The sequence below is a fragment of the Magallana gigas genome, chromosome 5, assembly GCF_963853765.1.
Source record: "Magallana gigas chromosome 5, xbMagGiga1.1, whole genome shotgun sequence".
In the NCBI taxonomy this organism is placed as follows: Eukaryota; Metazoa; Mollusca; class Bivalvia; order Ostreida; family Ostreidae; genus Magallana; species Magallana gigas.
Window position 1 is genome coordinate 8,038,745 of NC_088857.1, and position 25,219 is coordinate 8,063,963.

Below are 25,219 nucleotides of genomic sequence, written 5' to 3' on the forward strand. Positions count from 1 at the left end.
AGGACTTTCAAGCGACATATTTATTCACGAATAGCGATGATCTACGCAAAGCCATGTACAAGATGTCTTACATCTCGTCCAATTTAACTCATTTAAACTCTTTAAAATTTTCAATCTCACCTTACAAATACTCTTTCAAAATCTTTGCTTCACCCATGTTTACTTACAATGTTTTGTTGCTATTCAATTTTAAATGTTTTCTCCCTTTCCTCTGCAGAGATTCGAGCAAATTTCGACGCTGCCAGTTTGTTCTGCTCCAGACAAAACAATGTGACGTCAATATTCTAAGGGCAACTACTCTAATTTTAAAGAATTTCAAAGGGCAACTACTCCAAATACTTTAAGAACTTACGGCATGCAGTTTATGTATAAAATACTATGAAATGTCGAAATGCGTAAGCGAAGCGTCGACCAATGACGGCCATATTGCCTAATATTATTTCTCACAGAACAAATATAGAGATATATGAGGCAATCACGTGCTATGTTTAAACGAATGAAAATGTGACATTTCAGTCCAAGGGAAAACAAAATACAATATCTTTCAGTAAGAAGGCGTCAAATTGACTCCGGTGGTGTCATAATACTATATCAATGCAGTAAGAAAATGTTCTGTTGACGCTTGTGTTGTCACAATACCATATCATGCAGTAAGAAAGCGTCATATTGACGCCATGCAGTAAGAAAGCGTCAAATTGACGCTGGTGGTGTCACAATATTGTATCATTGGAGTAAGAAAGAGTTATCTTGACGCTCATACTGTCATAATACAACATCATGCAGTAAGAAATCGTCATATTGATGCCAGTGGTGTCATAATACCATATCATGCAGCACGAAAGCGTCCAATTGACGCCGGTGGTGTCACAATGCTATATCGTCGAAGTAAGAAAGTGTTATCTTGACGCTGGTGGTGTCACAATACCATATCATGCAGTGCGAAAGCATCCAATTGACGCCAGTCACAATACTATATAACTGAAGTGAGTAAGGGTCATAATGACGTCGATGGTATAACAATACTTTATTACTTTCAGTAAGAAGGTATCATATTGACGCCGGTGGTTCCCAATACAAGATTAAAACAAGGTGTCAGACACTATCATTACAAGATATATCAAATAAATAAGAATGTTTTATTTGCTATCTGTCAGACCACGATACTACATGTATACCACGCTATTATAAACTATATGAAAGAAGTGAGAATGACGACTATTGCACATGGAACTAAAACAAAAACTATATCATGATATCACTAAACATAATTTCGTCAAGTAAAAAATAACAATGCGTTTATTCATCTGTGAAACAATCTACTCAATACTGAATACTAGATTTTCTTGGTTATCACTGCTAGACCTAAAATCAAAGTACTGAAAGTACTGTTAGACGGTGGCGTCGTTTGAAAGTGGCATATTACATGTAACAATGAGTGATGTACATCGTATGATAATTATTTTTGTCGAAAACCGCGGCCAGTATCGCATACATGTACTAATACTTAACGCTTACTCGCACAACTGGTCGTGAGTTTCCTACATGGATAATTCTGTGGAAATCGTAGCTGTGATCTCACTCTACACTTGACAAATGCTGTGTCTCTTGGTCGTCATCTTTTGGGAAAACCCCAAAGATTTATCACAGTAGTCTTTGTCGTATAGAAGATTGTATCTTTATTTTGTATCAATATGTTGGTATCTATATCAGTTGACATTAAAACCCCGTTTGAATGGTTGCCACCACATATTGAATGAATAAATCAAATCCAAAGCGATTTCATCACAGTACACCCAAATATTTGATTGTTTGGAGGGGAATTTTGGTTTTTTTCCCTTTTGACCTTTGGGTTGACCCCGCAAAGGGGAAAAACTTTTGAAAAGTGTGGATTGGACTATTGTGCTTTAAATATATTGTAGATTTCTCAAAGTAACAAGAACAAATAAAGCTTTGGTATGATAAAATACTTATTTTTACTAACTTTTTGGGGATATATATAGTATGTTAATTGTCCCTCTCGACAGCATTTTCCCTCATTTTCTTCACGGGGAGAAAGTTGCAGTCTTGTGGATCATCACATTTGCTTTTTTTCCTCATAGTCAGTTAATACATTTAGGTGTAAAGAAAACGGAATGGGTTTACAAGAACCTGTTTGATGAAACTGGTATTGCTTTTGGAATGCACGTCATCATGAAACAGAAGAGTAAATCAATATTTTATCTTCGACTTTAGTGGATTATTTCCATTTGCTCACAACGAAAGTGAATGAAAATTTAAAAAAAATATCATACAACATTCGGTCGCGGAAGTTTCATTAATCAACGTTTTAAACATGTTTTCTATTGTATTTAGCTATAGATTTATTCAAATCATTTGAATGAATTCGGGAAAGTCACATGTATATTTTATCGCTTCTCAGTACACTTTAACACGCATAAATTACTTGCTACATTAAACTTTTCTAGTAAACTTACAACAAATATTAATCAATTATACAAAATAAGTTTTTAAAAACACCAAACAAACAAAATTCAAGCTGAACGCACGTTTTTCTGACCGTACAGCTGTGTATATAAAGAATATGGGGGGATAAGATGGCGCAACTGCCCTTTTGGTTTAGTCGTAAAATACAATTTCAAATTTAGCATTTTTTCAAATAAATATATTTGATATGTTATTATACAAGTTTACAAAATGGTAATTTTTAACTCTTATTCAGTTTCAAATATTTCAAAAAGATAAGAAAAAAATAATAAATCTTTAAGTTTTGGTGGTATCGAACCCACAACCTAAAAATCCAAGTTCTATAAAGTTTCCTAATGGCTGGTGCTCTAACCACTGAGCCATTTCATTCACAACACAAGTGCGTTGTTTAAATGCTATATGAGACTATGACCACGGATTTACGGACTTGTATTATATTTCTAAAACGTTAAATTGTTGAGCTACAAAATGACATTTTTGAACTGTAGTGGGTCATCTCTTCACATTTTTATTGAGTTCAATCGGTTTAAATTCCATTAAACCACATTTAGACATTAAAAATAAATTTTTGAGCTCAGACCCACTCTATGAAAGAAAATGCATTGAAGTTATAAGAATATAAAAAAAAGTTTTGACACGCATACGCCAGTTTAAATCAATATATTGCAAGTATTTAAAATATTTAAAGATTACAACCCGATGTTACGTTAAATATACATTGTTTTTAATTATTTTTTTTTAAAGTATCAGATTTAATAATATTTTAATTTTGCCGTATCTAATCATTCCTCATATGGGCATTTTACACGCCTTATTCACCCATCTTCTTTGATTTTATTCTTTGCAAGTACTAGACAATAGATCTAGGGTTCGCAAATCCCGGCAATATTTTCGGAAAGCTATATTTCTGTAGCTCAGCAGAATTCTAGAGTCATCTATGAAGCATATTTTTTTGCCTTCATGTTTCATTATTTATCGCAAATATAGCATGGATGTATACGCTACGGCCGATGTAGCATTGCGTTAAGTGATGGCACTTTCTAACCGGTGTGTATTTCAATTGTGAGTCGCAACAAACTGGCGCATTTATATATGCCCGCCTATTTGTAAATGCATGTTGACAAAATGCTGCTTACACTTGGAGACAAATGTCGAAGAAAGTTCATAATAGAGTTGTATTCGCGAGTTAAAAAATATTTGAGAACAAACGGGGCGATGTTTACGTAATTATGTAAATAATGTTATCTGTTAGTGAAAAAATGCCCCCAAACCAAAGAAAAGATTTTCTAATACATTTAGCAGGGACGGGCGCATATGAATTAATGTCATTATTTGTACCTCGCTCATCGAATTGCGTTATTCAGTTCATTGTAAAAAAATTCGACAGAAACTGTTTAGTTAACAAAATTATTATATCTTACATTACCGTTCACAATGTACCATAAATGTATATGGAATATCGCATGTTTTTTCTCACAAAAAAGCTAGCGTTTGCTGCAAATAAGAGATACACGAGCTGACACGCCGTAAAATCCATAAGACGTTTTACAGCATATGTAAAAAAAATCTGAACAAAAAATCTTTGAAACATCGTAAAATGTAGTTTATAAACATTTAAAATGGCGACTCAATTTGCACGTGAATTTTACAATCCGACGTCGATTAGCATGTTTGAGAGAAAGTCAGCAGCAAGTAAAGCGTCAACATCTGCAGTAAATATTGTCTGATGAATATTGAGGTGCCTGTAATAAAATTAATGTTTCTACAGACTGAGTGAGGTACAAAATAAGGTACATTGTAAATCACAGGTCAGTCGAAAATTTAACACATTTGTATCTAAATTTAAAGTTTTTTGTGTGTTTGAAAACACATGCACACTTGTAGAAGAAACTGTGCCATTGATCGGTTGAAGTTCAATAAAATGTAATTTATGTAATATTCATTGTCAGTATCTGTTGTGAAATCTTTGGAATAAGGTACAACAACAAAAATATGCTGCTCAGCTAAAACTAATGCGTTGAAAATGGCTGAATTTATCGATGAAGCATAATTGCTGAAATATGAAATGGCAAACCAGTTTAAAAAGTGTGTTTCTGACAATTATTTATATCATAAAAAAACAAGAAGCAATTATTGTGAGATCTCTTGACCAATTATCGCAGTGATATAGTTTATGTAGTCCTGATAAAGAGTTAAACGTCAAAACTGTCAGTTGGTGCTTATATTATTAATACCGCGTAAGCAGATAGGGTAACGGCTCATTTAAAATAAAACACAATTTCATTCATTATTTAAATGTATGTACAAAATACTTAGCAGCTATAATGCTTAAAATATCTGATAAGATTAAAATTAGTTCTCATACTGAAATCGACACGTAGATAAAACATTGTCTGTATAACACTGCATACATGTACCTAACAGAGTTATCGTTCGTTATCCGCTAGGGTCCCCGTGAGAAATACTCTTCCGGTCAGGACCGTAGCAATAGACCGTGGCTATTTATAGCCACCGTCTAAGGGTAACGGCTCATTTAAAATAAAACACAATTTCATTCATTATTTAAATGTATGTACAAAATACTTAGCAGCTATAATGCTTAAAATATCTGATAAGATTAAAATTAGTTCTCATACTGAAATCGACACGTAGATAAAACATTGTCTGTATAACACTGCATACATGTACCTAACAGAGTTATCGTTCGTTATCCGCTAGGGTCCCCGTGAGAAATACTCTTCCGGTCAGGACCGTAGCAATAGACCGTGGCTATTTATAGCCACCGTCTAATAAATTCAAGTAGAAGTGGTTTTATAGATACATCGAATGTTCATAAATGTACATGTATTATACTGAGATCAATGAAGCTGATTATTTATTTAAAAACTTGGGTTGAAATCATTTGTGTGATAAATATAGAATGAAATGTGTTGAAATCAAGTGAATGTGGTACTCCTGTGCCTCTAGCTGTTCATATCGTTCAGTAATATACCACTACCATTTATAAGGGAACTTTAGCTCAAGCTTCAAGTTACGCTCGTTGAAAGTTTCATTCTACCAATGTTCATTTATTCAGCCATCTGTAAACAAGCATATGATGACAAAATCCAAACGGGATTTGTTTGAGTTTGTTGAGACTTCAAAGAACGACATCTTATGAATATTTGCATTGCGAAACCATTGAATAGCGTCGCGTCATGTGATATTCCAGGTCAGAAAACCTTCAGTTTTCAATAAGACTGATTGGTATTTATCACCTGAAAAGACCGGAAATATGTGACTAGCCAACATGACAATTGTTGAGCCAGGGCCACCTGTAATTACTTTGCGAACTTATTTTCACATAGTTTCGGGTAAGTAAGAATTTTGTTAAACTAAATTCAGAGGTATTTATACTGATAAGTTATGTAATTTTTTGACTGATCATTTTTTTTTTCACTTTTAATGCCAGTCAAATTAGCTTTTGTCAAGCAAAGACCTTGTATACAAAAGAATCGGTTCGACGATGACAGCAAAACGTGTTCAAATCAATATCTAGACTGTAAGATACGGGCTATTTTGTGGCGATAAATACCCTATAGACTCCTACCAGGGGTTGGTCTGTCGGTGCGTTTTCTGTTTCTTTGAATTGCGCAGTTTCATTAAAACATTGCTATCACAACAGGAGACTGACAATAGAGGAATAACGTGAGGTAAGTGATAGATGTTATCTCTGTCCCATGCATCACCAGCTTGGTTCAATCCTGGTAGTCCTGGGATATATTTTATCGTTTTCGTAGATTAAAATTCTGCATAATGAAAAATGCGTTCTTCTTATACTTACTTTCATCGGGTTTTATGAAGTTTGGGGCGCGTTTTCTTTGCTATTTTCGGGTTTCTTGTTGTTGTTGATGTTGTTTATTCAGTATTGATCCTCAGATTTAAAGCCAGCTTCTCTGAACTCGCTGCTGTGGTACATTTCCGTTATAAAACTTGTGTCAACAAACAACATACGCCGTTAGCAAATGTCATCGATAAAACCCATAGTCCCAAGATTCTGAGCGGTAATTTTCGCAAAATATGTTGTAAATCAACAAACAAGATTGATAACAGAAGATTGATGATTGCTCATCAAACATCGTTTCACTCCTCCGAAAGTAAATATTTTCTTGACTAATTTATTAAAAATAAGATAAAAGGATAATTTAGGATTGATGCGGTCGTAACAAATCGCCTTTAATATTATTTACTTAACACACATATGAAAATTATATAAACATCAACAAAATGACTATTTTCATATGAATCCTATCTAAAAAATACATGCATGAAATACCGCAATACTCAAGCAGTCTTGAGCTCGGGAAAACGAAAGAGGGTGTTGAAAAAAGCAAAAATATTCTCTAACGTGGAAAGGACTTTTGAATATCCGTATCGCTTGAAGAGTCATATCTAAATATAGACACATAACGCAGACGACTCTATTTACATAGCGGGTATATTCCGTATGTAGGCAAAATACATGCACAACATTTTTGCCGCATTTTTATAGAACACGGCGACCAACATATGATTTCCATAAACACGGTTAGGAAGATGGCCATATAGTATGTATTTTGATGTTAACATAATTATATCAATTTGTTTTCTATTGCCTAGCGTACTTAAAATGTCATTCGTTGGAGCTACATGAATAAATCTGATTCTTGTTCTTCAAAACCATCAGATTTGTAATTATAATCATCGTATATTTCCTATTGCTTCGAATCACCGATTTATCTTTTATTAAAAGATTTTTTTTTTTTTTTTTTTGCTTTTTACAATATGTACATGTCTCTTTAACAACGGCATATCCTCTTATTTCATTATAAAGGGGAAAAACAACTTTTTACATTGATGCATACATTGTTTAGAAATCCCTTGTTTAGAATAAAATGTTTAAAATTTAAGTTCATACATGTAACGACATACAAGTAATGTTGAAAAAAAATAGCACCCATACAAAATATTACATTGAGAAGCGTTTAAATAACTTTATTCTGATATTCTTAAATCATCAATAAACATTAACTTTTCATACGATTAAAAGAAATTTGTATTATAAAAAGTTCAAACTTTTCGGGACTCGAATTTAATATTTTTTTTAAAAAAGTCGGCCACGATTATAACTTAATCGGACTGCGTAACCATCGACAAACCATACTCTTAATTTATTTTGGCGTAATAAAACAGTGGGCTCTTAAATTCAAAAGTATAATTGGTTTTTTTTCCAAAAGTTAGATTTTAAAAAAAAATATGCCTATTTGAAACACAAATCGCAAATGTAAATTTTCAAGAATTGTCTGACTCTCAACGATTTAATTTATTTTGTTTCAAGGAGGCAGTCTTTCACAACGATGAGTATTTCCCCTTTTATATAGCGTGAAATCTGTCACATTTGTCTGTGGTACCATTTTCAAATCTATTTCATGGTCTTATAAAAGTTTTTACGAACTTTCCAGATATAATTCTACAATACTTATATACAAAAAAAAGTTTACGTCGAATTCTTTAACTTTGATTTTTCCATTTTATCTGCAACTTCTTTGGGGAAAAATACTATAAGAACTCAACACCTTCTTTTACGGAAATTATCGAAAACTAACGAAGTTAAAACGTACATAAATAAATTCAATTTCAAACTAATTAGCCTTGTGCAAGTTTTTTTTTTTTAATTCTGTAAACTACCCTGCTATAGTACTTGACTCTGTGCCAACTTGAATTTTCGTAATTGTAAACGGCTAATATATATATATATATATATATATATATATATATATATATATATATATATATATATATATATATATATATATATATATATATATATATATATATATACACACACATTTTCATCTGTCTTTGTCTGTGATAACATTGCGAATCAATTTCGAAGCCTATAGCCCAATAATTTCATAAAAGATGAGCGACCCGAAATGTTGATGTCTTATAGCATAACCGAAAAACGGTCTTGGCTGCGCTGCGTAGTAATACATACATGTAGCACATGCTACATGAAAAAAAAATAGTGGTTTTAAAATGTTGTATTAAGGTAAAAAAAAAATAATAATAATATAAATATAAGGATGAAGGAATCATTCTTATTTTATGAGGTGATAATTTTGGTCGGAGCGTGGTCAAATCTACATGTATCATAAAGCCGGGCTTTATTGGATTTAGCCACGCCCCGACCAAATTATTACCTCATAATATTCAAAGAATGATTCCTTATTCCTTAAAGAACTTGAAACGTTTTGCTGGATATAGAAAAAGTCATAGTTACCCTCTTTACAGTATCCATTCAGGTGAAAATATCAATTTACATTACAAAAGTTAATTGCTGTGATTGTTGTTTAAAACTTTTCTTCTCTGGTCGTCGCTTGTCGAAGGGGGAACGATACTTACTTTACAACGCTGATGTGTTGATGATTTTGTTAAGGGAGGAGGGGGATGTCCAAATAATCCAACTATAATTGGGATACATCGCGTAAAGTAGTTATATATTTGCTTATCTTATCTGAAACAGAACACTCAATACTACTTTCCAGATAGTGCTGTCTTACTTTGCATGCTCATCGAACATCGTGTGTAACAAAACGTCGTTTTTATAAGTTTCCAAAAAGAACACTCCGTTTTCTATGGTCCATGCTGTCCCTGCACTATCTACTACAGCGTGTGGTTTGCACATTTGCAAAGTTATAACAGTTTGACACAGAAAACGTTCTACAATGATCAAGGTTTTTTTTTAAATACAGGCATGTGTGTCTGGATTTCAGTCTGTTTTGTTTTTGACTTTCCTTGAATATTTTGCTCAAAATGAGATTCTACAAATCTTTCCGTCCAATGCAAACTGTTCAGGTGAATGAAATACCTGAATGCGGTGAAGCATAAATAGTGGTCTCGGCCATATATAGGGGGTGTACAACTCCTAGGGATGACCGTAACAATAGAAATCAACTAATATATAGTGATGATCAGAGATTAAAGGGAAATAATGCGGATTTATGAATTCTTGTCACCTTTAAGAAAATAATATGTAAGCTACCAAATACCTTGGCATTAACTTCTATTGTAATTTCTTTTAAAGGGAAAAAGTAGTTAAGAGAGCTCATGGCAATTGTTAACACGGCGTTCATTCCATTACTGGGCATTTAAAGAGAAATGTTTTGCAATACTTAGATTTCGCAGTTGAATGATTCGTGGTTTTGGGTGGAAGAGAGTTGGTAAGTTGTTTTAAATTGTTCGATATGAGTTTCGTCTAAGCATAATTTCTACTTTAAGTTTCAGTTTCACCAAAACGAAATTTGATAAGATAATTATGATCATATTTACGTTCATAATTATATTCGATATATCTCTGCAAGACTAGATTTAGCGAAATCAATATTCCTTTTAATCCTTTGGCAACTGAAAAACACGTCAATGCACTTTTATTTTTTGAACTATTAATAATGTTTAAACATTCTATTTATTGCACACTTTAATGTATTCATTATATCACTTGTAGCTTATTTGTGTCATTATTGGGTTTTTGGTCGATAATTAATCACACTCACTAGAAATGTATTTCGAAGGTTTATCATCACAAACGATTGGAAAGCATTACTCAACAAGTGTCAGCACGATTCGCTAAGTAACTATATGTAAGGTAATTAAATCGGAATCGCTGATTAGATATTGAACTTTTCAAATATAAAATTGGTCAACAGCAAACAGCATGGGGTGAATTCCTACAGGCCTTTCAGTAATGATCCTCCATTATTTTAATTTTTGCAGTTGTTACTGGTTGGTATCATGCTGATATTGGGCGTTGACAAACGTTCTATATTCTCCCTTTTTTTCGGTAAACAAAATAGACACGTGAGCCGTCTATTTAAATTTCAGTACAAGCTTACACGGCCGCAAAACAAATTGCGCAACGTTTCTCATTCAAACAACCCAAGCTGTTAGGGTCAGTGCTAATTTTGGTTCAAGAAGACACGATTTGGGGATTCCGTTAGTGCATTTATACGGGTCGATTTCTCTCATCTTGGTGAGAGACAATAAACCGCCAATATCTTGCACGTTAGTAAATATAATACTTAACAATGAACTGCTTGAGTGTTTATATATGAACAGATAGTTATAAAACCGCGTGTGTACAACTCAAAACTCTTTGTTATTCTCGAAGGGGGGGGGGGTAAAAAGTAAAATAACTTTGTTATAAAGGTCTGTAGTAATAGAATTTCAAAGAGTTAAGTGAATCATTTTGGGGAAAAACTAAAACAAATCAATAATTTGATGATGACAATATATGTTGCTTTACGTACCTTTACACTTAAACATGTAAGAGAGAATTCGACCCGAACAATTTTCTATTCTAACAAATATTTTATCCTTTTCAGATATCAGATTACAAAATGAATATTCGGCATCAACGATGGAGACAAAATACATATAGAGTTTTATACAAACTCCTTAACAGTAGAGCGATTATAACAATATGTTTCGCATTTGTCATGACAAGTTTTTTGTACCTGTACACTCAAGATCTTCAAGTACGGTATGAGGTTCGAGGATATCGGCCCCATGTGTTCACATTCGATCAACGACACCCCGTAAATAGGACAGAGAGGCGTATCTTGCTGTGGACAAGATTTCATTTCGATATCGACTGGGTGAAACATGTTAGAAACATCCTCAACACATCATGCAGCTGTAAGTGTACTGTCACTACCGACAGGTCCGCCATACAGGATGTAGATGCGGTGGTGTTCCATCTTTTAGATATGTACATCTGGGAGTCCCCTCCCACCTATCGGGCGCCCCATCAGGTGTGGGTCGTGTATTCTGCAGAACCTCCCCCGCATGTCTATTACACGGGGAGAAGTTTCATATATCCTCAATATATTTTCAATTGGACATTGTCCTTTCGAAAGGACGCAACCGTATTCGCCCCTTACGGTCACGCCGAGCCGTTACAGGGGAAGGCCTTGGAAACGAAACGGAGGTCGGTCAATCTCAATTATGCGGAAGGTAAAACAAAAATGACGTATGCAATCATTAGTAATTGTGTTGATGACGCCGGGAGGTATAGTTACATTAAAAAATTGAGACATTTTACCCCAATAGACTTGTATGGTCGCTGCGGAAACCTGACTTGTCCAAGAAACAGTTCTTGTTCTCAAATGCTAAAGCCATACAAGTTTGCAATCACTTTTGAAAATAGCAACTGTAAAGGTTACATTTCGGAGAAGTTTTGGAACGGTTTAGTACGGGGGAGTATACCAATAGTCAACTGGATTCCGGAACAAGTTCCGGACGACGCCCCGCCAAAATCTTACATCAATGTACACGATTTCAAAAGTATGAGTGACTTAGCAAAGTACTTGGATTACTTGGACAAGAACGACACCGAATACAACAGTTATTTTGACTGGCATAAAACGCACCATATCGTCCACGGATTCACCATGTGGAATCAGTTCTGTTATTTATGCAAAGCTTTGCACAATCAATCAATACCTGCCCAAGTTGTTGACTACCCGGCCTGGTATGCAGACGACACTTGTCGGCAATGGACAGTAAGTTTTGCCCATATTTTGCCGATTACTTCTCTTTAAAATCCTTGAATTTGTGTTCCAGATTACTGACCTTCATATATGTACATTTTGTATACAGTTTATAATTTTCTGCATTAGTCACGACAGTATTTGCATATAGTTGATTATTCTTGACTATAAATAACCAGTCTATCGCTGTACTGCATTAGTTCTAAGTTAGATGTTCTTTACTGTCATCTTTCTTGGTTTGAACTCATTTGTCTCTATGGCGATTTACAAATAGTTTGATCGCAAATTTTAACGAATAACTAGCATCTCATTTTGAATAATAACAACTGCGATTGTACCAATATCGAAATTTCAGTCGCCCTTGTAAGTCTGCAGTTGCTTATTCTGTACTATAGTAACTCTTATTTGTCCACAATAGTTTTCTTCCTTGAATATCTAAAGTTATCTGTGCCTCGTTCATTACAACGAAATTGAATTAGCTGATTCCTGTATTCATTTCACACTAACACACATAATTTTACGTTTTGTTAGTTTCGCCTAGAAAAAATTTAATTTCTCAACAATTAAGTTACCAAATGAAATTACTCGTCTGAAACAAGATGTAGCAACATATGGTAGTTTTAGGCAAATATTCAATTAACGTTTTTCTTCTTTCAGATTCTCAGCATGATAACAAGAAGAATAAAGAACTATTTTTTGTGAGGACTTTGTCCGAGCATCAATCAATGTGTTCAACCCCATTCCACGTCATTTTCAATGAATTTGATATAATCATTATTTTCATTTTACTTTCTCTGAATTGTCCGAATGACATTATTTATCCCGACTTTTGAGCCTTTGCTAGAGGTGATCAATGTATTAACAATGCAATTTATTTATTGTGATATTTATTGCTTTTGCAACGATGCCATATTTTGTATATACATAACCTTGTTACTAATACACAATTCGAGTTGTTTAATTTTTTTTTTTTTTTGTTCACAAGACTTAAATTTTTACATAAATGAATAATTAAATAAAATAAAAAAATGTGCATTTCATCTGTGATTTTTGTGCATTATTACAAATATTTGTGGGTACATGAATTTCAATTTAGGATTTAGGTATTTAAGATACATTTACTAACCTCAATGCAGCAATGAATTCAGTTCTGCAACTCAGCTGCATGCCCTTGTGAACGAGCAATTAGCTGTTTGACAAGAAAATGACTGATATTTTAATTAATGATATTGCGAAAAGCATATATTGCAAAGGTATACCCCCCCCCCCCCAATGTTGTTTCAACTTAATAATAACAGCTAGCCAAATTTTTGCAACGAAATACCCATGCACGTAATGTAGTGTTCTACATAAGCAAATATATGCGATAATAAATGAACAGGATTAGACACGGTAATAATTGATATCAGATTGTATAATGTAACTTTAGTACAAAGTTTGAATATCTTTCGTATGTTCAGAAGGAAATTAGAGTAAGATCTTTGGTTATTATTAAACTGTTATGCGAGGGTACATTCCTACCATATCGTACAACACTGTGCCGGATAATTATGCCAGTGACAAGGTGGCATTTTTACACCCGCTTAAGACAACATTTTCGAAAGTTTCGGAAAACTCTATATATACCAAATGATAGACCATTGTCTACAGTGTGTAAATCTACTTTTGTTTTTAGTGTATTTTACCTGAAAGGTGAGATATTTACATTAAAAATTAATCTCCCATAGGAAAATAATAATTCCCATAGGATAAATGAATCACATACAGGAAAAATTGGCAATCCTATAGGATTCTATTAAAATCCTTTAGGAATAGGAGAAAGGTATTTCCTGTAGGAATTTGATTCAGACAGGTAGGTTTCCCATAGGAATTAAGATTTTCTATCGGACCTTAGCAAATCCTACCGGAAATTAAATTTCTATAGGAAGTTAAAAATTCTTGTATTCCAATTGGAGATTTCAAATTTCCAATAGGAATATCGTTTTTTTATGTGAAACATTATTTTCCTGTCGAAATTCAATTTTGACAGGTATTTATCTCATTGACAGGTGAGATACAATGATAATAAAGGTGGTTTATAAACTCTTTAAGCAATGGTCTATCTTATGCCATAATAGAATTTTTCAATACATGCAGCTCAGAAGGATGCAAAAATGACACCTTGGCACTGGCATAATTATCCGGCACAGTGTTTTACGTTGTATGGGCCATGGCGCAATAACCACTATTTTGCAGAATAGTTTAAATAACTTCTAGATATATAAATATTGCTATTATTACTCGGGGCCGTATTTCACAACACCCTTATATTTTTTTTAAATTGAACGAATCGTTGCTACTTTTGACGCGTAGTAAATGAAAATCATCAACATTTAAACTGAGATGGCAAGAAGAAATACGAGGTTCAAAGTAAAACGTAGCAATTCTAGTAAAAGTTCAACAAGCCTGGGTATTTCATGGCTTTTATGACACACCAACCCCTCTAAAGCATTGAAAATAGAAGTGTTTTGATTCGAACTGTAATGATCATGTTACCTATAATGTTGTGCTTTTCTGGGATCTGTCGTAAGGGCTTGAGAGGTCGTGGAACACATGGACTATGAAAAACGCTATTTAATTGGGTGGAAGAAATGGTATGTTTTGCTTTCATTCATTCAATAATATCGTGTTCCATTTTTCAATTTTTGAAATCAGTTTTTTAACGAAATATTTGATGAATTGATTTTTTAAATTTTGTTATTTCTAGTATCTATGCCTGAATTGATATTATTACGTACTTATTCGTGATTATCGTATTGTATTGTTTATTAGTCAACAGCTGCACAGCTCATAGACATATACAATCAATATACACATGTTATAATACATATACTGGTCACTTGAAAAAGGCAAGTTTATACATGAAGTTTTCTGATTACAAAAGCATTCTTAATATATTTACCTAAATTGCACAAATCCTTTACATTTTGTGTTGACAATAATAGAATTAATTTAAAGACAGAGGGTTTAATATAATAAAACTTCTTAAGGAATTTTTCTCTTAAGTTACAGTAATAGGGACATTTCAATATAAAATGATATTCATCTTCTATATCTAAGGTACATAGAGGACATAAACGTCTTTGTAATGGAACATTGTTATATCTGCCAGTTTCGATGGTAAGACAATGGGATGATAATCTTAATTTACATATAAGTTTCTCTGCCCCTTGTGTGCAAGTTATTTTTCTATCAAATATGTCGACATGCAAGATAATTATGTCAACATGCAACATAACTATGTTGACATGCAAGAAATTGCAATGAGATATGAATTATACAAAATCTAAAAAAAATCTCAAATATCGCCCATCTGTGACATCCAAGATGCTAGATGCTACCTTTTTATGTCGACATTCAACTTATTTATGTTAACATGCAAGATAAATATGCTGACATGCAACTTATTTATATCAACATGCAACTTATTTATGTCGAAATGCAACTTATTTATGTCAACATGCAACTTACTTATGCCGACATGCGAGATGAATATGTCGACATGCAACTTAGTTATGTTTACATGCGAGATAAATATGTTGACATGCAACTTTTAAGTTGCATGTCAACATAACTAAGTTGCATGTTGACATAAATATATTGCATGTCAACATATTTATCTTGCATGTTAACATAACTAAGTTGCATGTTGACATAAATAAGTTGCATGTCGACATAAATAAGTTGCATGTTAACATAAATAAGTTGCATGTTGACATCAAAAGGTAGCGTATCTAGCATCTTGGATGTCACATGTTGGCGATATTTGAGATTTTTTATAACTCTTATTTGTTTGCAGTTTTCTTGCATGTCAACATAGTTATGTTGCATGTTGACATAACTATCTTGCATGTCAATATATTTATCTTGCATGTCGACATAATTAATAGAAAAATAACTTGCACACAAGGGGCAGAGATATGCCACCATAAGTTTCTTATATTGTAAAGGAATTCTTTTTGTTAGATATGACTGCAAGGTACAATGGTCAACTAAATATCTATAGATTGTACATTTGGAAGAGGCATTTATGTCAGCTAGTAAAGACTGTTTAAAATAATCAAAAATACGTTGCTTGGCGATCGTTAAAATAATTTCTGGCTTTTCAAAAAATTGGTTTTCCCATAAGTTCATTACCCAATACTTGTTAACATATTCTTGATCTCTGCAGCCCAGTTTTTACATTTGTTTTTACCTAAAGTTTCATTACACATATTAACATAACATGAATTCAAAATGCAATTTCTTGATGATAAAAGTTTCATCCAGTATCTTAAAATACGTATTTTTCTGATACATTGCAGAGGCATTCTGCCCAATTCACAATAAATAACTGCATTAGATGTGCCCCTTTTAACATTAAGTATGTTTTTACAATAATTAAGATGAATTTTTTCTATATCTGGGGCAGAATGAAAGCCCCAGACTTCACAACCGTAGTAAGCAATGCTTCCTACATAAGTGTCAAAAAGGGACAAAAGCGTAGTAAAATTAAGACTCATATTACAACATTTGGTGGCACATTTTGTGAAATAACGTCCTTTTAAGATGTGATTAAGCATTTAATAGTTTGTTAAAGATATAACTGTTTATTATGGTGTTCCCATGGGCAACTTCGACCTTCGCAATTTTGCCTTTAAGGCGAAAATGTGAGATAGCGAGGTTGCGAGGGCGAAAGTGCGAAGTTGCGAATGCGAAAGAGCGATAGTAAGATATGAAGGTGAGAGTGCAAAGTTGCGAAGCTCCTCCGCTTTTGCATCTTCGCGCTTCGCCATTGCATCTTCGCACTTTCGCCTTCGCCGTTTTATGTTTATGGAACTCTCTATAGTTTAAAGATAATTTAAGCTTTATAAATTGACATCTGAGGCAGATGACAAACTTTCAAAAATTTATTTTCAGTAGCCTGCGCAGATCCATTATTTTCCTTGGAGGGGGCAGGGTTAATTGTATTTGTTGATGGGGAAGGGGGTTCCGTGGCATATTTTGGTATTTTTACAATGTGAAATTAATAATATTAAATATTCCAGGGGAATGAGCTCCGTACCCCCTCTTCTTTACTGTGTAGAATTATAATATTGAATTTTCCGGGGGTCCGGACCGATGCATGAAATGATCATTTTTTTTTATCAATTACCGAAACAAAAAATGTTCATCTTAACGATCTTAAGCTCGTGGAGAGAGTATCATATTTATAGCCTACAATGTGACTTAAGCAGCTGTTCAGTATATATTTATTTCTAACGATTGCAGTTTCAAAAAGTGAGAAAAAATGGAAAAGGTAATTTTGAAGATTGGGGGTTCGTTTGGTTTTTTTTTTTTCTTCAAAAGAAAAGTATTTTTGTTTTAAAATAAGCGAGCTGTATTGATACACTAAAATTTAAAACAGTCATATCTCTCTCTCTCTCTCTCTCTCTCTCTCTCCTCTCTCTCTCTCTCTCTCTCTCTCTCTCTCTCTCTCTCTCTCTCTCTCTCTCTCTCTCTCTCTCTCTCTGGGTATTTAAATTACACCACACAAAAGGGAATTGCTATATAAATACCTGTAATATGCCGACACTGGTCAACGATATAAATGAAATCAATTCACACATTTCAGGAACGTTCCACTCTTTTACCTGACCCCAGAACATCCATTTCGTAATCGCTTATGCCAATTCAAGCGACAGGGTTGAATGGGTTTCGAATGTCGGTAACTTACAACGAGATTTTTAAATTCTTCCACAACGATGATCACTTGTGGTAAGTCACACTTTTGCTATTCTTCTTGGTCTTTGCTGTATCCACGTTTTCATAAAATTGCATAGCCTAACTATGGTCTTAATTTTCTATATCTACGTCCTCATAAATTTGTATAATCTAAGTTAAATTTTGGCATTAATATAGTACTTTCGAATTTACTCTTAACCTCCACCACCCACTCCCGTGTTTTCAATAATTTAGTGTTCTGTGGCAACTCTGTTTGTACGTGTCTTCGTGTTTCTCCGAATTATACATATGTTTGATGAAGTGGTCAATATCCCGACAAGTTAAATTTATCAATGATTCGTCATTGGTGTGTGGTTTAGAACCATAGCAAAACTTCTATTTCGAAAGACTGTTTACATATCACTTACGGGAATTCTAATCACTGTATAAAAAGTGCTCATCGATTGAGCTTGATTTGAATCAGGCTGTATTGCTCTGGGTATACTCTCTTGTGTATGTTTGAAATTGCGAAATCTTCTCGAGAATCATAACCTAACTACTTAAAAAAAAAAAACTGTTTAAAGAAAAGGGGCGACTCTTTGTTTGATTTAATGTCATAGTTTGCTATACTACTTTTAGTAACCTTGTCCAAACAAACTTGTATTTTTACCAGTCTAATTTGGAGTGAAATTTTGACAAATTCTTTTTGAAAACATGTTCGTGAAATTTGACTTACTTTGTCAATGTTCAAAAGAATTTATAAATGTACAGTAGCATGTACCTTTCCCTTTGCAGAAAAATGTTTTTGTCCAAGAGATATTATGAAAACCCAAATATTATAAAATTTAACGAGCTCATGAATACTTTTAATGTAGAAAAACTAAACACTTGTCAAGATTTATTAAGAAATTTATTAATTTTCTTCCAGAAACCAACTTTAACAACCTACTGTATTGTTAACTTAACCTTTTTTATCATTATTACTCCTACTGTACATGTGACATGACAGTTTTTGTGTACATAAGTGTATATACTTATTTTGAAGCTCAAATACCAGTGAACTGGTCTTAAGTGAATAAAGAAAGAATACAAGACAACAATTCACTTTAATTATAATTGCTTAATTATTTTATTAACTGTGTAATCTGGCCTTTGATTTAATTGACTAACTTATATTGTCGTTTAACTTTATGACATTTATCACTCTAATTTTCATTCTTTTCAATTTTTGTTCATATATTGTGATAAAAATGATTACCGAGACGGAGGAATTATAGGTTTCGGATTGTTCGGGTGTAGTTTTAGTCTTCCCAATAATTCCACATACCGACCTAAAATTTAAATAAAATGCCTTTTTTACCATCTAGAGCAGTTTAGTCTTATTGTCGCCGGATAATTTATATAGAAACACCTTATTTTGATCTTAGATCTAAGCAGTTTAAATTTTTTTACAGCTTGTTGCACTATTGACTCTCGTCATTAAGACGAGAGTCAATAGTGCAACAAGCTGTAAAAAAATTTATTCCACTTTATTAACCAGATGAAGCCCAAAAAAGAAAGTTTTTCTTTCAGAATATCGAATAAGAAAGAGTATAATTCAATTCTATATATCTCATTATATAAGAAAGCCTACAATGTTCTTGTAATACTGTCATCAACAACACTTGTACTAGTTCGCACTGAAAATTATGATTGGTAAATTTTCAAAATTAGAAAACATAGGAATCCATGAGAGTTGGAAGCACAATCAAGGCATCTTGCCTGTTCGTGATTGAGAATTGTTTTACAGTTATTTTACCCTTCCTCTTTTTAAACGCTGCATGGGAAAGAACTGCTTACATTGTAGTTTTACAGGCACGTAGCATCAGGGGGGGGGGGGGGGGGCTGCAGATTAAGATTTTTCTTAAATTTACATACATTTTTCAAAATGATTGAATGAACATGGAGTTGCCCCCCCCCCCCCCCCCCCCCACACACACACTTTTATGGGACCATGTAAAAAATTGAAAATAGGGAAATGAACAGTGAAATTGAAGTTAAAGAAATACTTGCCCCGCCCCCCCCCCCCTTTTAAAGATTTTGGAAAGTAACGTTTTCCTCCTTTTCATTTTACTTGTCAAGATTTTTTTTGGATGAGTCTGCCTCCCCCCCCCCCCCCCCCCCCCCCCCCCGACTTTCAAAAACGATGCTACGTGCATGTTTTATGCGTAATTCTAATGAACTATTTAGTTCTATTCGTATGTAATTTCATACGATAAAATCAATTGTAGTATTGCCTACATGATTGCCTACATTTCTTTTGTTTGCAGAGAGGGGCGAAGAACAAACAGCGAAATGGGCGCTTAACAAAGCGAATGTACTCCACTGTTTCACGCATCGCAAAAAGTCTCTTATATCTTTAGGCGTGTTCATTATTGTAGTGAATTGCCTTTTAATATCTGAAAATTATCCTTCCTTTTCACTGGTGGTACCAAAGGGCAGCAACCATCACGTATACTACTTTGACCAAAATCATTACGTGAATAAATCGGAGAAGCGCATTTTACTTTGGACTCGATATTTTTATGACGCCAATTGGGAGCGGTCTGTGAAGCGGGTTCTGAATGCTCCATGTTCTCACAAATGTTCCGTCACTACAGATAAGAGCACCATAAGAGAAGCTGACGCCATAGTTTTTCATTTGTTAGACTTATACATTTGGGAGAGGCCACCACAATATCGAGCGCCTCACCAAGTTTGGGTGTTACATAACAACGAACCACCTCCACATCAGTATTATACAGGAAGAAGTCTCGTTTATTCTCGATTCGCTTTTAATTGGACGTTATCTTATAGACGAGATTCCACGATTCATTGCCCGTACGGGCGATCTTGGAGAAAAGCGAAGACAGCCGAGGAGAAACCTCGCTATGAAAATTTTGCAGAAGGTAAAACCAAAATGACGTATGGCGTGATCAGTAATTGTGTGGATGATGCTGGAAGATATTCGTATGTGAAGAGGTTAAGAGAGCATACGCCACTGGATCTTTACGGAAGATGTGGGAATCTTACCTGTCCAAGGAACGGAAGTTGTGAAGCTTTATTGAAACCTTATAGGTTCGCGGTTACTTTTGAAAACAGTAATTGTAAGTATTACACTTCAGAAAAGTTCTGGAATGCTCTCAATAGACGAAATATTCCATTGGTGAATTGGATACCAGAACAGGTTCCATTCGATGCTCCTCCCAAGTCTTACATTAATGTTCATGAATATCAAATGGAAGATTTGGCAAAACTTTTAAAACGTCTAGCTAACAACGATACCGAGTATAACAGTTATTTTGAATGGAGAAAAAACTACACTGTTATTGCAGATCATTTTGCAGGATTCTGTGATATGTGCAAAGCTTTACACAACGATTCAGTCCCGGCTCAAGTTGTAGATTACAAAAGCTGGTTAGCAGACGATACTTGCCAAGGCTGGACGGTAAGGCTTTGTTTTTTGTGATCGGCTTCGGCCGATCACAGTTGTGTCCATATGAGGCATCCGGCAAATTGAACTATTTGCGCACGCATTGCGCCTTGCACTATTTTATTTACTATGCAATGACAACTTTATTTAAATTTCTAATTAGACGTAGATTACTAAAACGGTAATCTTATCCGTTAACCCTGAAAATAAAACATTTATAGTGTTTAATACATAATGATTCAAATCACGTTTTTTTTAAGAATATTAGTCGGAAGTATAATTCGCCTACTAAATATAAAGCTCATTCATGCCTTGCCATTTCGGAATTCAATAAAACGGCGCCATATATAGTTTACTGCATGTAGCGTATACATGTATTATATAAACAGAGCTGACCAATGATATTTCATGCAGATGGAATACTTGTCTCTCCCTGTCGCTGTTCACTAACAAGGAGGCTGGATTGTCAACAAATTACAAATGTACCATGCAAATCTATCTGAAATTGAAAATATGACATTTTTGGCCATTAACTATATTTTAACCCAAAAAAATCAAAACATTTTTTAGAATTTTATTTTGTTTTAAAAACCTGCTAGTATGCTAAGTCTGCATGTAACTTAAACTTTTATGATAAATAAGATTTGGAAAAATCATTAATTTCTGTCAGTAGAAAGATTTCTCTTCTAAGGATTATATATAGCAGTTGGATTTTTGTACAGGACGACAATAATTCAATTTTGCTTATATTAGGGCTTCTTGACGGCTTTTCCCACAAAATAAGGCTAACAGAAATTTTAAAATCATGATATTTTTTGTCATTTTAGTAGAACATAACATTTTCGTAAAAAAAGTTTCTGCATGAAAGTTGCAGCTTATATTGCTTTAAACATTTTTCCTAAAGCTTTATACAATGCTTTTCATCTTAAGAAGATTAAAATGGTCTCAAAATTGCGGAGACAATTGGAATCCATCTCTCCTATTTCTCCTAACGGCACTTGCATTGTGTCTGGATTTTCAGTTTATAATTGTAACTTTCCATTTGGATATAATTCTTAAATTAACGCAGCTTGATTATAATTTGTTCTGAATATCATTTCTATTCATGATTTTTTTTTTCTTAACAGCTTACAAGCATTATCACCAGAAGAATAAAGAATTATTTCGTCTGATGAGAGGAGCTTCATTCCATAATTATATAGAAACACTGAACGATATTTCAATGTAGTACGGGGAACAAAGAGGATGTGTTGTGCAATATGCGGGATTGAAGAGGTGTAAGGAATCTGTTCTATTGGCCTTGTATTTGCATTGCAGAAATGTGTTTGCTTACGTGATATGATACATGATAGTCCAATTCGTGATTCTCCAAACAAATACAGGTGCTTTAAAAATAATCACCTGACAGAACTTTCATTTCAGGCTGTGTGAGGGCATGTTGTAGGAATGAATGGAAGGAAGAATTTGAGTGTGATTCAAGCACGTGTCAAAATTATTTGTAAAACGGGCCGAGTGCTACAAGAGAATGTTGTCAACACGTTTTGAGTGTGATTCAAGCGTGAGTCGAAGTTATTTGTTGTGAAAATGATCGAGTGAAATCATTCTGCTCCGACAAGAGCAATTGTACTCTTCATAATAAATGAAAATTTGTATTTTGACTCGCAATTTTGTAGTTTTTGGGATGAAAAATGAAGTTAAATAAAACATGGTTAAGATAAAGGTATGAATATTTTCATCGAAGAGAATATTTCAAGCTCACAGTTTTAGCCAAAATTTGATAAAATCTTTTTGCCCGTTTTTGTGCCAATTTTAGGTATATTTAACCACCGTAAGTTACAATCGATATTCAGAAATGAGTACTCTTTGTAAAGATAAACTTGACCCGTACCGTTACGCTTTCTGTGAGTTCTTGTGTTAAAGTTGCCTTTACTTCCTCATCAATTTCCTTCTTGATCTCGCTCTTTATTTCTGACACAATTTTGGTTACGATGTCTTTAATATCTGCGTTTTTCACCGTTGACTCTCGGATTTCGGTCAAACTAGCATGTATAAGTTTCAGTTCATTTGACATATCTGTACCTAGGGTAGGTGTTGAAGGCTCGGTGTCTGAGCTGCTCGTCCGTTGCTGTTTTGACGGCCTTTTATCCGACACTAGAGAACTTTTCACGGACGGCGGTGCCGATTGCAAATTTAAACTGAAATGTTGTTGTACCTTTTGTCTGCTACTTTACTGATACGGTCAGCTGGAAGTTTTTCGTTTTTCTTGTCTATCTTATCCTGCTTTTGTTTACCAACCATTTTCCGACAGTTCGGTGAGCGAGAACTCACGGTGATTTTTCACTTCACAAAGGAAACAAAGTCAAAAACTCTACAAATACTCACAGCACGGTCACAGAATTTTATAAAACCATATAGGACACTACTTCTTCTTCAGTTTGAAATTTTTTGGAAGCTATTTAACGCTTTTAAGTGACAAAATTTAAAAAAATTGCGGAGCACTCAAATTTCCCTCACTCTACCACCATCACGTGACCGGAAGTTGGGTTTAATGTATTAAATATCATGTTCGGTGAAGCTCCATTAACATGTCATAACAAAGTTATTAATTATATTATTCTATCTATGAAACAATACTTATTTTCTTGTCTGATGTTGCCAACACTAATTGGTTTTCTTGGTCATTTAAAGATAAAATATAATGTTGAAAGATATGCTGCAATTCAAAGTTCTAAAGTGCATAAATTTGAAAAACAGTGGGATAGTTGGAAAGAAATATTTGACTAATAACTTTTCTCTTTGTCTCTTATTTGTTTTATGTTTTGTTTTTTCTTTCTTGTGTATTATGAACTTTACAACAATTTTTTTCCTTTTCCTTACTTTTTTTTTTGTTGTTATTTGTTATTACTTTTTTTTCAAGCAAGTAACCACTGCTTAGCGCAATTAAAAAAAGTTTATTATTTAAAATATGATGGCGAGTGTGTGAGTTGGTGTGTTTGTGTGTAGTTTTTGAGGGTTTAATTGTGTGTATGCTTGTATTTCAAAAAATAAATAAATTATTTTAAAAAAAAAAAATGGCCAACCGTTTGTTTACAAATGTCTAATGAAATTAAACAAGTTTTAATGAGACATATGAAAAAAAAAAAACAGATAAACTTGACCCTCGCTTTTCATTACAAATAATTAACTTTACAGAATAATCATATCTTACATAAAATAAACCACAACCAACAAGATAAATTGTTTGCGTTAAAAATAACTTCATAAACCGAAACGGTTCGCTTTGAATGAATATTTTCCAATAAAGTTTACATAAGTAAAAAGAAAAGCACACACAAACAAAACAAAACACCCCTCGAAATTTGTTTATAAAACAAAGAATCCGTATACTATGTTTCTCGTTTATAACACATCTAAGGAATTCAAATTTTGATGAAGCTTTTTTAAAAAAATGCCAATATTTACCAATCTTGACAATAAAATGAAAAAAGTGAATATTTTCATAATATTTTTTCACTTCATTGTCAAGATTTTAAAAATTTCAAATATTAATACAATACAATCAAAACATGCTTTTTAATTATAAGTACATGTATCATCTAATTAATTTGTTTTTGTCCTTTCACAGTTACGTATACACTATATTATGAATGTATACCCTCTGTCCAGGTAATGCACACATGCGACCTTTTATTAGTTACCTTAAAATAATGATGAACTCTAATGCGTATGAATTGTTAGTATATTATCATAGGTTCCTTATCTACTGAAAATTAAACAAAACACTAGGTAAAAAATACTTATCTTAGCTATAAAAAAAAATCATACCTAGAAAAAACAATATTCCCAAAATCACGGATTTCCTAATCCATGGGGTAAGGGGTGTCAAAGAAGGGGGTGGGGGGGTCCGAGGCATATTTGCGATAATTTTACTATGTAAATTTAATAAATTTTCATTTTCCGGGGTGGGGGGGGGGTGAGTCGAACCCCCCTCGTC

The 25,219-nt window shown here is 33.6% G+C and overlaps 2 protein-coding genes across 6 annotated transcripts; both read left to right on the plus strand.

Moving 5' to 3' along the window:
• The first annotated feature begins 5,553 nt into the window (after positions 1-5,553).
• LOC105341764 (glycoprotein 3-alpha-L-fucosyltransferase A) lies at positions 5,554-13,086 on the plus strand. Of its 5 annotated transcripts, none has more exons than XM_034482066.2 (4): positions 5,554-5,837; positions 9,590-9,725; positions 10,887-12,065; positions 12,711-13,086. In XM_034482066.2, exons 3-4 carry the CDS (start codon positions 10,902-10,904, stop codon positions 12,753-12,755), a joined length of 1,209 nt encoding a protein of 402 aa, XP_034337957.2. In that variant the 5' UTR covers positions 5,554-5,837; positions 9,590-9,725; positions 10,887-10,901; the 3' UTR covers positions 12,756-13,086. The 5 variants fall into 5 exon arrangements, with proteins under 5 accessions (XP_034337957.2, XP_034337976.2, XP_011446732.3 ...); XM_011448430.4 differs by lacking the exon at positions 5,554-5,837 and adding an exon at positions 5,948-6,176; XM_034482085.2 differs by lacking the exon at positions 9,590-9,725.
• Positions 13,087-14,420: 1,334 nt separating this feature from the next.
• Positions 14,421-22,883, plus strand: LOC136269457 (glycoprotein 3-alpha-L-fucosyltransferase A-like). Its single transcript, XM_011448468.4, has 4 exons — positions 14,421-14,686; positions 17,686-17,828; positions 20,084-21,240; positions 22,353-22,883. Exons 2-4 carry the CDS (start codon positions 17,816-17,818, stop codon positions 22,395-22,397), a joined length of 1,215 nt encoding a protein of 404 aa, XP_011446770.3. The 5' UTR covers positions 14,421-14,686; positions 17,686-17,815; the 3' UTR covers positions 22,398-22,883.
• Positions 22,884-25,219: the final 2,336 nt, after the last annotated feature.